This window comes from Medicago sativa, chromosome 3 (assembly GCF_051527215.1).
Source record: "Medicago sativa cultivar Bolivia chromosome 3, Bolivia_mono, whole genome shotgun sequence".
Taxonomy (NCBI): Eukaryota; Viridiplantae; Streptophyta; class Magnoliopsida; order Fabales; family Fabaceae; genus Medicago; species Medicago sativa.
Genome location: NC_140751.1, coordinates 95,092,927 through 95,107,210, shown reverse-complemented (window position 1 = coordinate 95,107,210; position 14,284 = coordinate 95,092,927). Strand labels below are relative to the sequence as shown.

The following is a 14,284-nucleotide window of genomic DNA, read 5'->3' as shown; positions in this document are numbered from 1 at the left end:
CAACATTCTTGGATGTTTATGGAGTCATCAGTCATGACCACATAAAAACTTAATAAAAAGCCTTGCGAAAAATATAGCTGCACCACAAACTTGCTGAATTTTTGAGATTTTGGTAAAGAAAATATCTAAGTTATCTTTCAGTCCAAAGGATATTTTTAAGAAAGAATGCAACAAGGTTCACCTGCTTTTGATATGCCACATTTCTGTTCATATAACTACAAGTCACTCTCAGAACTTAGTGGAAAACCAACAATAACCACAAGTCCATTTACAAAAAACCTTTGGCCACAACCATCCTCCATAACATTACAATCTCGGATTCAAAGTCATGGCCAGTGATATTAATCCACTGCAGAAGTTGGCTAAAACATGTGTTCTTGCGTTCATATATCCAAAAAAACACAATGATATGAGTTTACTTAAAAATTGTGCGGCACAACAAGATTATGACTGAAAATCACATTTGAAAACTCCAATGCCAAATTGCTACCACCTTTTTATAAACAGCACAGACGAAAACTGTGAGAAGTAAATACCTAGCAGAGTCTTTGTTCTCTAGGAGGCATAAAAACAAATACAATATGCTGACTATGAGTCACCGACATGGCGACACATGTAAAAGGCACATAATCCTATATCTACAATAAGCAGCAAAGACTTACTAACATAACCCCAATGCAGCAGTGTACAATGAAACTCTTCATCAATTGAGAGTTCTAATGAAAGGGGAATTTGTCATTTAGTGCAGGGTGCTCGATCCATGTGCCCAGATGAAAAATTACTGAGCCAAACTATAATCGATTGAGTTCAGCTTTTATATATTCAAACACCCAAGTGCAATTCATTAAACAGTCATGTTTTAGTCTTAAATTTTCGCTGAGCTTTCAAATCTACTACGACGACAGTGATGTTATCTTTGCTTCCTTTCTGCAAAGCACGGTTTGATAGGTACTCTGCAGCTGCCTGTGCGGCAAGATCGATTCCCTCTCCCCTTACTAAGGACAGCTCTGAGCCATTTTTCTTGTGCCAAAGAAGTATGCGCCTACGAGCTAAGTCGCATGCCTCTTCATTTGTCATGACATCCCACAAGCCATCACTAGCCAAAATGAGACATTCATCATCTTTTGCGCGAGGGATGAATGTAATTTCTGGTTCGGGAATAATTGATGGCTTCAAATATCTATCACCTGAAAGTCACAACAATGATAAGCAGAAGCATTTTAGTTGAAATTAAGAAATTAGTAATTTATTTAAGCTTAGGCGAAGTAAAAAAGACGAGAACATTGGAAGTCACAATTAGGCATTCTAGCTTTATGGTCATATAATGGTGAAAAACATTTTATAAGCTAAGCCAATGCATTGGTAAGATATAAATATCTAACTGAACTCTTAATCCTGATAAAAATAAACTATTCTGAACTGAAACTTCGAAGAATTATGACTTGTGTAAATAAGTGATATACATCACAATGACATGAAAATACTCCAAAGGTAGTAATTTTCAAAATCGTGATACCGACACCATTTCCATCAAATATATAAACAATGCAACCGATGGCCACATTTTCTAACCACTCATAAACTAAGATGGATACATATGTAATGAAAATGAAGTCCTTGTAACTATCGCCATTGAAAATACAATTAAAATGAGGATTAAGTACATACCAATAGACCTTGACATTGCAAGAACCCCAAATACACGATGACCGTTCCACTGTATCACCTTGCCACCAGCTGCCTCGATTCTTGCATATTCATCATCTCGATTTGGCTACCATATCAAAATCAAAAATCAATTTCTTTCGAATCAGTAAAACTCTTTTTCAAAGAACGTGCAAAACTATTACTGAAGGTTGCTTACTTTATGATCCTCAGATAAAGGCATCGGTTCTTTTCCACGACATAGAACCGCTCTCGAATCACCACAATTTGAAACAATGATATGGGATGAACAAACAATAGCTACAACGGCAGTGGAACCAACAGTTTCTGGTGCAACAGGATCACCGTTAACTTTTCCCCCAACTTCATCGTCAACTTTTGAAAAACAATTAGTGAAAGCTTTTTTCCATAAATCTCGACAATCATCCTTGGTACTTCCAATTATTAGACCTTTCTTGAACAATTCTATCTCCTCAATTAAGGCCAAATGCATACGATCTCGACAATAATTTGCAACCTAAAAAAGAAAAGCAAGCTCAATGTTAAAAGGTACCAACAAAAAAATGCAAACCATTGGATACAAGGGTCACATGTAAGCACTGTTTAGATAAACAGCGTAATTAAGAGCTTAAAACAAAGAGCTTAAAACATAAGCACTTAACATATAAGTGCTAATGTATAAGCTACTTCTATAACAAAAGATACTACCTCCGGTCCCTTATCATAAACACAAATTTAGAAATTTTTTTGGTCATATTTATAAGAAAATGTCGCAACTTCTAAAACGTAATTATTGCTTAAAAGACCTTTCTCTCCCTTATTTATTGCATTTAATGCTTCAAAATTTTCCATGAGGGTATATTTGTATAAATATTCAAAAGTTGCAACAATTTATAACTGCATTGATTTTGATGTTTTTTGGTTTTTGAGGGAGTAAAATAAAGTCAAATCGTTTCCATAAGCAATCCAACAGAGCTTGTGGAAATAAGTTAAAAACAAGTCATGGGCATATCGTAAACTGTCTTTATAAGCTCCCTTAAACAGACTCAAAAGTAATTATGACACCAGATAAGCTCAAACAAGCCAATCCAACCAGACTCTAAAAATAAAATAAAACTTTACCTGAGAGCCACCATGGCCATCATAGACTCCAAAGAAATGAATTGTCTGCTCACTAAAATCCTTGTTCATTCCATCATATTTGCTGTTACCATTTAGCATTTGAATAGGAATTTTCAACATCCGAGGTGCAATCGCAACAGCATCTTCCATCTCAGGTCTCTTTCCACATAAAGATGTAAATCCCCAAAGTGGGGTACAATCCAATTCAAAAACACTCCGACCAACTGTTCCACTCACCCCTTTTTTAAGAGGCAGTTGATGAAGAACTGTAGTAGGCAACGGTACGGATCTAACTCCTGTTTCATCTCCAAGGCTCAATGCTACAGCAAGGGGTTCACTCATAATATCTGCCTCCACATTGGACTTGTCGAAAACAGCAGCCCTAGCAACAATTTCGACAGAAGATATGTTCTTATCTATGTCCATCGAACTCTTTGCCCTAAAATACAAATTATCTTCAGCGCTGAAGAATTCATCTCCACAAACACTACCATTCTCGCTAGTTACTGATAGAGTGCTATAAATAATTGGATCCCCTTCCAATGATAATGAATCATCCTCATCAACTTCTGGGACTAAAAGTTCATCGCTACTTTGAGATATCATATTCAACAAAAGAATTTCCCCTTCTCTCCCATGCAAAGGTGGAACGACTGCTGAAACACCAACTTCGTCGTCCAGATTGTCACCAATATGATCCTCATCAGAACCAATAAAAGTAGTATCAGCGGATATCGTAGTTATAGCATTTGATATCAGCTCTGCATTGGCCATCATCTTAATTGCCGAAACATCCATGTGAGTAGCTATGGTTGGATTATCACACACTGAATTACCAGCTATTAATGGCACTGCAACTGACATTTCCTCCATCAAAATCCTTGTCTAGGTAATACAAAAAATTACACTCCCACCATTCTGATATTAAACAGTTACTCATATTTTCTGATTGAAAATGATCCGAGAATGTAAAGATATTCCATGTCTAAGATAAAACTAAAGGAGGAAGCAAATTCAATTATCCAAAGCATAGGCTAGTTAAAAGGCGATGAAAGTGAAAATCAGATCTTGCCACCAACAACAGATCGAAACTTCCATTTATCGACGCATCTAACTTAGAACCTTTCCAGACACTAGTATATTCTTCTTATCTGCCTATTTGCCTCAATTATAGAGGCTTGAAAGTTGACACTTGAAAGAAACAAATGTTTATCTGTATAAAAAAGATTGCACAAGAAAATGATTAAATCCTAAAACAATTATAGAGACCAACATTCATTAAACACAAAATCAAGAAAGAAGGAACAAAAAAGGGTCATGAAAAAGAAATCCAGAAGAAGTAAAGTCTCAGGAATCAAATCAAATCAAATCAAATCAAATCAAGGAGAAGCCTCTAATAAATGAAAAAAAATAAAAAATTAAAACATATTTTTTTTCACATAAGACCACCAGTTACCTGGATCTGAGGTAACACATATTTGTCTTGTCCAGTGATAACAATTATTCAATGAATGAAAGGAAATTCAAGAAAGAAAAACTATTTCATTACCTAATTTTGCTTCTTATTTATCTTCACTTATTTATTGTCACTGAATTTTACACCTGACTGAGACCCATTATTTTGATTAACAAAAAACACAACATATGCGTTTTCCTTAATTTTCTAAACATTATTAAATAAACAAAAAAACAAAAATAATAGCTTTGATGTACTTTTAATATTCCATATGATATATTATATGATATGGTAATTAATACCTGGGTGGGTGAGTGGGTGTTGTTGAGAGTTAGAAGCACCGGAAACAAAGGGAATTGGAGGAGAAGAAGAAGAAGAAGAAGAAAGAGAGAGAAAAATGACAAAAAAAAAAAAGTAATAAAAAAAGAAACTTTTTAATGAAGGGAAAATGGGTTGAAAAGAGAAAGGGAGAGAAAATTTGGCAAGAATGGGTTGGACAGGTGTCGATCATGTTAAAGCATCTCCACCCATCCATCTATTTCCAATCGTCCCTGATTATTTTTTTTTTTAAAATAAATTTCTCTATTTACTCTAAATGGAATCATAATCATATGCAACGCAACAGTGCATTATATTATGTTATGTTATCTATCCCTAATACTGCTATTTACATTGACATATCATCACTAATAATGTCAACATCAAGCGTATAAATTGTAGTATCTAATCTAATCTATGGACACCACTTCTTTTATTTTCTCCTTCTTCCTTTGTTTCTTAGAAAAGTTTGTGAGAGTAATCAAAAGTGAAAACATATATAAAAGGAAAAAAGAAAGGGAGAGATGAAATATATCAAGTGATGAAAAAGTAAAAGTAAACACAAATGTGTAAAAGGAATAATATATGTAAAACTGTACAAATAAACAAGAAAAAAGTTATTTGGTTGAAAAGTTAGAATTCATCTCATGTATTTCACAGATTTTTCAATAAATATTAATCATTGTTAAACGATGGTAAAATCTTTGTATCACTATCATGGTAGAAAAAAAAAAACGTAAATAAATTTATGTGTTTTCATTTTTATGTAACAATATAATTATTCATTTTGCTCTTCTTCTATGGACTATTTGATGCATACAAAGAAAGGTATATATCTAACTGAAAGAAAATATGCCACTTAACATGAAAAATTCCCAAAGTTAACTTGTTCCAGTTTTTTTTAGAAAAATTACAAGTTACATGAACAGTTACATGAACATCTTAGATTAACGTGGTTGTGTGCAGCGAGACTCCACCATGTACTGAGGTTAAGAAAACGATTGATGGTTAAAAACTAACGCCGAAGATATTTTAAAGGCAATAGAGAATCATCATCAGTTGCAATTGTGATTATTTGTCTTTATTATCAGCCATGCCATATCATACCCAAATTATAATTGACTGTTGTTGAGCGACATGTTTTCACAATAATTTTGTCGTTAGTTCTAAATATTTTGATTTTATGTGTTAGGCATGAGATTTTAGAGTGAGTTTCTCTCGACGTCTCAAGTTCGGTTCCCCCTTATACCAATTTCGATAGCCATACAGAGCTCTGTTTTTGCTTTAAATGGGGCATCCGCTAGTGGACGGTGGGATTGAGCCTCTCGGATTAGTTAGTTCTTAGGCCAGATACCAATTTTTTTTTTTTTAGTAAGTTTTTATCCCACATTGTATTATGTATGATATTGCCAATGAATTGGCATAGGTTTGTTTGCCTATAAAAGAAAACCTCTGAGCCTGTGTTTGTTAAAGGAATGTGAGACTATTCTAAGTGTTTTCTAGTGAAGCTAAGACAACTACAAGACTTTGTTTGGATTGATGGAACATAAGAGAGGGTGATTGTTCGACTCTCCCTTATCTGCTCAAATATGTAAAAATACACAATCAAGCATTAACCAGTGAACACAATCATGGTAAATTCATAAATATAAAAAAAAAATTTCATTCAAGCATTAACCAGTGAACACAGCTAGGGTGGAATCACCAATTGCACTCAAAATATGCACAATAGTCATAATCCATCCTCAAGCAGTCTTTCTATTATAGTTAAATTTTTTGCAATGTTCCAATAATGTACACATCACATAATGTTACCAGGATGCTTTGTAGCTCCTTAATAATTAGTCCATAACTAACATTTAACCAGCAACTGCCACTAGAGAAGGCAAGTCTTCCACAGCCAACCTGGGCAGCACAGGATCACTCAGTTCAAATACACACACACTGTTCAACTACTTGCTGTACAACATTGTTCTTGCAAATTGCATGGGAATTGAAGTACTCTAACGGATGTTTTTGGCTAAATATTTAAAGCCAAAACTAGCACTCAAAAACTCTACACGACGGGTTTCAGTTTGCATGAACTTTATGTTATGGTAGCATAGGATCTCCAGACGACGCAAGCATTTGCAAGCCTGTTTCATCGGCTGTTCGTTTGGAAGCATAATCTTGCATGGACTCACCTGCAAAATTGTTAAATGATCAATATGTTCAACGTTGATAACTGTTGAGTTTGTCTAGCTCCTATTTAATTTTCTATTCAATTTATTTCATGTCAGCACCCAATTTAGTGTTTCCAAACTAAAATTTCATCCTGCAGAATTATTCTGATCCATATGCCATTGTATTATTCAGAAACACTACAACTACTTTGACTCAGCAAGCTCAAGACAGGTATGAAATTATTACAAAAATTCAGTTTAACTTTTAAATGCACAAGTTCATGAAAGAATAAAACGATGATGACTGCTTGCATGAAAATAACTGAGGAACTGTTCTTATAGCTACAGTATGCTATAACTAGATTCGCAACTCTGTAATCATATGCAAGAAATGAAAAGTTGACACATTACTTACTCAAAGATTGACGAAGACCTTCTTTAACAGCATCGAAGTTCTTGTAAGTGTAACCAACAAAGTTTAGATCTTTGGGAGTTAGAAGCATCTGCATGAATGTGATGAAAGTTAAAAAACGAAAAATACACCACTTTGCTAACTATAGAAACAAATGATATAAACAACAGATATTATATCCTCAAACAAAATAATTAAATAAATTTAGAAGACTTCCGACTCTTGTAAGTTATGTTCACAAATCATACAGCAAAGCCCAAGGGCAAAACAAACTGAGAAGGCATCAACTGAATCAACTAGTAAAGTATTTTGTAGTGACTGTATGGACCTAGGATCAAATTCCACCTTCACCAGAGAGGGAATTAACCTTCCGTTGTGTAACCAACATCAATGAACCAAAGATGGAAAAATAAACAAACTGGGAAGAATCGTTCAATTTAAGACCAAAAGTGGAAAAGAAAGTTATTCAAAAAAAACAAGAAGGCTCAACAACCATGCATTTGTCTTCATCAATAGTAAGAAAGGTGAGCAATTCAAAATAAATTGCTCTATGTTTCCCAGCTTTTGGTAAAGTCAAAATAAGCAATTCATAGGCTGGCGCAACATAGATAAAGCCTTGGTACAAGCAGCCGGATTCACTTTTCAACATATATAAATATAAATTGTCATTATTATCACCTTGGACACGATATAAGTAAACAAAGTTAATTGAAAACAACCCACCTAATTTTTAAAAGGTTAAAAATTAATTAACTTCTTAGCCATTGTACACAAAGGAAAGTAAATAAATCTCAGGAAGCAGAAAGAATAGCTTAGTTAGTAAAATCTATTGCAGCGACATATGTCATTTTATTGTTTTCATATACAACATATAATAACAAGCAAAGCCTTCTCCCACTAGATCTGGTCAGTTACATCAATCAAACAACAATCTTTACATGTTATCACTTATCAAAACTATGTTTTGAAGAAGTATCGCATATCAAGATATAACCAAACTGGCCACGATAAAAAACACCACAATGTCTTACGAGTAACACAATGATGTCTTAAAAAAACACAACATCTAAGTATGAATGTTGGTTATAGGAATAAAACAACACCATAATGTCTTACAAACAAACACTATAATTTGAGATAACCTTAAAACATTTTCTTGTGTCTTCACATTTACAATTTCACAGTGAGAGATTTAAATGAAAAAAAAAAATGATAATGGCACGCGAACCAGTACAAGTGTACCTTTCTTGAAGATCCGGATCCAGCTCTTGCCGCATCTGGTGGTTCTACCTACAAATTCACAAAAGAAAGCAATGAGAGAGTCTCATGCCTTAGGTTCAACAGCTTATCACACAACAAAATCAAGGGTCTTCATACTAAATAATAAATGCCATTAAAAAAGAATGAAGATTAAACAAGAAAAAATATCCAAGATTCTAACTGCCCACAGGATTGCCAATGCATAAAAGAGCTGGATAAAAAGGAGGGTGAAATCTCCATTTATTGTATTTAAAATTCTGTATGGGCCACAAAAAGTAATAAAATTTACAAATATATATAGCCGAGAAATATCTAGAAGGATTAGATATGTTTTTAATCTCTATAAAGTTACGGGCCTTTCATTAGTATGTATAGTTTTTAACATTTTTAGTCCCTAACTTCTATAAAAATACTGATGCTTTTAGTCCCTCCAGGAACTAAAAACACCCAGTTTTATAAAAGGAAATGACTATAAAGCACCTGATTTTATAAAAGATAAGGACTAAAAATTGATAAAAAATATTTTATAGGGACTTAAATAAAAAAATGGGCATTTTATAGGGTACTTCAAATATATTGAACTCTAAAATTAACAAGGGAAAACCATAATATCAAGAAAACTCATATAGCAAAATGATACATAGAAGGGAAAACAATGGGGGTAGATAAAAAAGGTGGTGATTTCATATTTATACCTCATCAAACTTCATAAAGTTTTGGGTATCCAGTTCCCCATTGACTTGTGGTTTAAATGCTGCCTCCGTTTCATATAGTTTATCCCACTCGACACCCTTGAACCATGGATGAGCCTGGAGTATATAAAATGTATATAAGTAGACGATGAAAAGATTGTCACAATATGACCCTGGTTTAGGTCTCCAAATATCCAATTCCCTTTCCTATTTCTTTCTCTGTAATTCCTATTTACTTATTTCCTTTTATCCTTTGTAATTAATAAGGATGATATCAAATCTGTCTCAATATCATTTCTGATATTTGATAAGATTCTAGAGTCAACTTTATTTTATTTTGGCTCCTATATTATGTTGCTGTATCTCTCGGTATTATTTCAATCAAAATGAATGTTTACGCAAGAATACCGCAGAAAGTAATAATAAGATGAACATCTCACCTTGATTTCTTGTGCCCCTCGGGTACCTAACCTGTGATCAACATCACACAGCAATCTGTAGATTAGATCCTTGGCCTCATGTGTTACATGGGGATCTTCTGGAAATCTTAAATGGTTTCTCCAATGAACAATCTGACAGCATGGTGAATTTAGGGTCAACAAAAAAAAGTCTGAACACTGACTCTGGGAAACATAACTAGAATGGATTCAAATAATATGGTTATGGATATAAAAGGCAATAGAAGTAATCATAAGTCACCATCAGCTTAGACTACAAAAAAAATGAGATGCAAGAACACTTCTTGATTATTTTAATGAAGAAACATTAAAGGAATTAAAGATGCTACCTTTCTGCATGTGGTTATTGGATCATCAGAGTAAAATGGAGGGTAACCGACCAGCATTTCATACATGATCGCTCCCAGTGACCACCTGTCCATATAAAATAAGAACGTGTCAAATGTAATAATACAAAAAGGGAGATAATAGATTTATTATAAAACTTATCAAGCAAACTAATAGTTGAACAATTTTCTTTCACAAAAAATAAGTACAAATTTCAAATGTGCAGTCAAAAGTATTAATCCAGACTAAGCAGAACTTCAGCATGCAAATTAAATTAAATAAAATTGAATGAATTGAGCCTTCATGACTGATATATCAAAATGCCTAAAGCATAAGGTAAGAACTAACCAATCACATTCCATCCCATATCCTTTTTTCAAAAGTACTTCAGGAGCAATGTAATCTGGCGTCCCTACTGTTGAAAATGCCTTGCAACAAGAAACAAGGAACTCTGTGAACTGAAAGGCCTTCTTATCTTAACAGCCATATTAGCATATAAACAAGTGCAGCAAAATTGTATGACGATGCCACTGAGAAGCATTACTTGCGTGCAATGGATACAAAAGAATGTATGATCTGGACGAAGGTTTCATCCAAAATAGATTTGTAGTACTGTAGTCCAAGTTACACTATCCTGTTCTATATTATGTGCTACTACAAGAATGCATATAGAGATAGAATTACTTTAAATTTTTTTCAAATTTCCTACATTCACAATACAAATGTTTGAACCCTTCAAAGAAGGACTATTTTCATTAAAGTACACTGAATCATTTCGTAATCTCCCTCTCCCCAAAAGAAAGGTTTTGATCCTATATCTGTATACTTTAGCATCATTCAACTTAAAGAAAAGGAATCGTATAACACTGTCAATTTAGGTTTGATCTATGTAGCAGAGTGCAAAGCCAGATCATGAAACCAGACAGATAGTCAGATACATGTTAATGAAAGCTCAGACCATCTTTGTGAAAATTTATTTTTGGGTTTAAGCAACAATTAATAATAGCTTGCATTCAGAAATGAGGGCTGGAAGAAAGTAGTTGGGTTCTGAAGCAAATACGCATTTTTTTGGACTGATGAATTAAGACATATTTTAAGAATGAGCCCAATTATGTTTAGAAACATGATTGACAACATGTTTTTATACCGATCTCTACAATAATGTATTGGTAAATTTGACAGCATACCAGCTTCCTCCTATTCATCTGCCAATGCTGAAGCTGCTCACGCGGGCTTCTCCAGCTTTTCCGATTGTCCGCATCAGGAACACAGCTATCGATATCCATGGGCTCTGCCAAAGTTTCATCATCCATGGTCTGATTTTCATGCAGTGTAGGCAAGGTAATGCAATCGATAGGCTTACAGAGGCCAAAATCAGAGAGCTTCATATGACCATTTTTATCCAGAAGTAAGTTATCGGGTTTAATATCTCTGAAAGATGAAAAATAATGTAGCTGTTTAGCACGTTAAAATGGCCCACGCCATCCAATAAACCATCATCAATTATAAAAAAATAAATAAATAAGCCAAAAACTTGCATAGGCAGAGCCAAACTAAACCTGTGAATGTAATTGTGCTTATGAATAGACTCTATGGCCAGAACACTCTGTGCCATGTAAAATCTAGCCACGTTCTCACTTAACGTGTCTTCCCTCATAAGCAGAGTCATGATGTCACCCCCGGGCAGATACTCCATAATTAAATACAAGTATTCAGTATCTTGAAATGAGTAGTAAAGTTTCACAATGCAATGACTGGCGACTTCGGCCAGTAAGTTCCTCTCAGCTCTAACATGTTCTACCTGTAGGAACAAAATGATCTATATTGTAAGCAAAATAGCAACTAAGCATTCTTCAAGACATCCAATGACATGATGATCCATCCTAGACAGAGACAGTATAAGCTGTTAATGTGTCTAGAATAAACTGATTTCAGCCATAACATTGAACTTGAAAGTACTACAATCCTAAATTCCAGCCTACATTTGCATCCACTGGTAATTTCAAAATTTTGTTCCAGCATGTTTATATATATCTCACCTGGCCTCTCCTGAGCATTTCAGATTTCTTCAGCTTTTTCATGGCATAGATATTTCCAGATTTCTTTTCCCGACACAGTCTAACCTGTAATTGAATGAGTTGGCAGATAGTAATATCAGAAATAACCTTTATATGGTATAGGATGCTCGGAGATTTTCTATTTCCAAAAAACAAAAAATAATGATTCATCAATGCATGTCCAGCATGAATTATTTCATGCACAAAATAAACACGCGAGAGTCTGTTCTGACCTCCCCAAAAGCCCCCCTTCCAATGATGGTCAAGAGATCAAAATCATTAACACAAATCTTATGTCTTTTCAATCGCATATATTCAGTTTCCTTCCTCTCTAAATCTTTGATGAGGTTGAGCCGTTCTTCAGTTGGCACATCCGAAGTAGCTAATTTTCTTTCCAATACCCAACGCCTACAAAACAAAACCAAAATAATCTGTGAGAATCAGAAGTTCCAAAGCTCAAGTAAAACGTCTGCATCAGACTAGATACTGTTTCAGGAAAGTGCATAAGCATGGCTTCTAGCAGATGGTTCAATAAAAAGCTTCGCATATTTAATTTTCTTTTCCGGTGAAGCGCACAAAATAAAGAACATGTGTTGGGTTGTTTCACCCTGATCAAATTAGACCAAACCATAATGTCTATTAAAACAAGGTGATGAATACCCCGTTAGTTGTTACAAAAGAATATGTTATACTGAGGATACCGTCCCATACAAGAAATGGATAAGTATAATATTTTCCATTCATAGCATATGGGTAATTCTGAAGTAGTAACTTCAAATATTACTAATAGAAAAAGGGATGTTCAATCTGTGGAATGAACACATCATTATCTCTGTTTATGATTCTAAGTAAGCTTAGACATATTCATCCCTATTTAGTATACATGTCTATTAACTGCATCAATGTTGTCATTCCGTTTTAGTCTGTTCATTTAGCTCTTTCCGACAAATTAACAAATCTGGTGCTTGTGCTGCTGTTTGCTATACTTGCCAATGGCATGAAAGTGGAAAGACAACCATGATAGAAATGAATAGTGTTGCCGATCCGGATATAGGAATGAGTGGCCAATCCCAAATACGCTATAGTGCACTAGCTGACAGTGAGATGGCCGCTATTTTGAAATTTTGACACATTATATATAATAAGGTATACTACATAGAAAGTCTAAAAGAATGATAGAAACTGCAGTTAATAATGACATAGAAGTTCTGATGTGTTTTATAAGTTATAACTTTTAGGGCTTGTTTGTTTCAAAGTAGTATGAAACTACATTCCTAGTATATTCCTAGGAATAAGATTTCCAGGAATAAGATTTTAAGTAATGCAATCTAACCTGGTCCAATATTTTTTATAATCTTACTTTGCCACTATAGTCAAGTAACCAAATTGTGATGACAAAGATGGTTACCCCACCCCCAACCCCCCCAAATGCTCCATTCAAAGAATCTAACTAAAACAAGAGTAGGTAATGAATTTATTTACAAATTTACGGTTCCACAAAAATTTATCAGTGGTACAAATGTAGCAAGTTACACTGTGCAATTTTTTAAGACAAGAATCAAGTAACAACTTTCGAAATAGCATTTACTAAACTACAAATTACCAGCTTCCGTACTGTGATGACCAGGTCAATTTTTCAAGTACTCTACTACTGCAACTACAGTACTTGAAGCATTTACTTCAACACAAGAATCATAACTTCCAAATACAGAAAATATAAATCATTAATTAAACCTAACAAATCCTTACTAGGTTTAGCTAAATCGAGAAATTGTCAGTTATCCAACTATGAAACCTAAATACAGTGATTAAACTGTGAGATCTATGTCAAAGTTTACATTGTACTCGATTCAGTAAAAACACGGGTTTATAATTTGCTAATTAAATCAAAATATTAAAAGGAAAAAAATAAAATTGATTTTTTTTTTTTACCTCTCTTTCCGATCTTGAATATTTTTCATCTGTGCCCTGTAATGATTCTCAATAAATTTCTTAGCAGCTGCTACTTTCTCCATAGTCAAGCTTGAACCAAGCACCTCTTCTTCTCCTCCTCCATTTTCTCCCTCCTCCTGAAGATCGTCCATCTCTCTCTCTCTCTCTCTCTCTCTCTCTCTCTGAAGTGTTGTGTGTTGAGTGTGAGTGAGAGAGAGAATAATGTGTACTTGTATGTGTATCTATTTGTATATCTATATAAAAATCTATAAATCTAACCTGTAAATATGATTCTTCTTATGCTTTCTCTCTCTACAAAAAGAACACAGTGTTACAATTTTCTCTCTCTAAAAAAAACAACCTGGAACACTTATTTATTGCAACAACGAGGATATGATGCCACAATCCAACAACGGTAGTATC

The 14,284-nt window shown here is 34.1% G+C and overlaps 2 protein-coding genes across 4 annotated transcripts; both read right to left on the bottom strand.

The window, feature by feature from the left end:
* Nucleotides 1–462: 462 nt before the first annotated feature.
* Nucleotides 463–4,645, bottom strand: LOC146942277 (protein phosphatase 2C 50-like). Of its 3 annotated transcripts, none has more exons than XM_085756218.1 (5): nucleotides 4,244–4,645; nucleotides 2,788–4,000; nucleotides 1,865–2,182; nucleotides 1,669–1,774; nucleotides 463–1,187 (listed from the first exon to the last, which is right to left on the bottom strand). In XM_085756218.1, the coding sequence occupies exons 2-5, from the start codon at nucleotides 3,658–3,660 to the stop codon at nucleotides 853–855; spliced, it is 1,632 nt and encodes a 543-aa protein (XP_085612344.1). In that variant the 5' UTR covers nucleotides 3,661–4,000; nucleotides 4,244–4,645; the 3' UTR covers nucleotides 463–852. The 3 variants fall into 3 exon arrangements, with proteins under 3 accessions (XP_085612344.1, XP_085612343.1, XP_085612342.1); XM_085756217.1 differs by having other exon boundaries at nucleotides 4,337–4,645; XM_085756216.1 differs by having other exon boundaries at nucleotides 4,546–4,645.
* A 1,589-nt stretch (nucleotides 4,646–6,234) lies between these two features.
* Nucleotides 6,235–14,210, bottom strand: LOC146942276 (AGC (cAMP-dependent, cGMP-dependent and protein kinase C) kinase family protein). Its single transcript, XM_085756219.1, has 12 exons — nucleotides 13,862–14,210; nucleotides 12,163–12,337; nucleotides 11,912–11,995; nucleotides 11,432–11,673; nucleotides 11,060–11,303; nucleotides 10,221–10,300; nucleotides 9,875–9,959; nucleotides 9,528–9,659; nucleotides 9,091–9,204; nucleotides 8,378–8,425; nucleotides 7,139–7,226; nucleotides 6,235–6,744 (listed from the first exon to the last, which is right to left on the bottom strand). Exons 1-12 carry the CDS (start codon nucleotides 14,011–14,013, stop codon nucleotides 6,653–6,655), a joined length of 1,536 nt encoding a protein of 511 aa, XP_085612345.1. The 5' UTR covers nucleotides 14,014–14,210; the 3' UTR covers nucleotides 6,235–6,652.
* Between the last annotated feature and the right edge of the window lie 74 nt (nucleotides 14,211–14,284).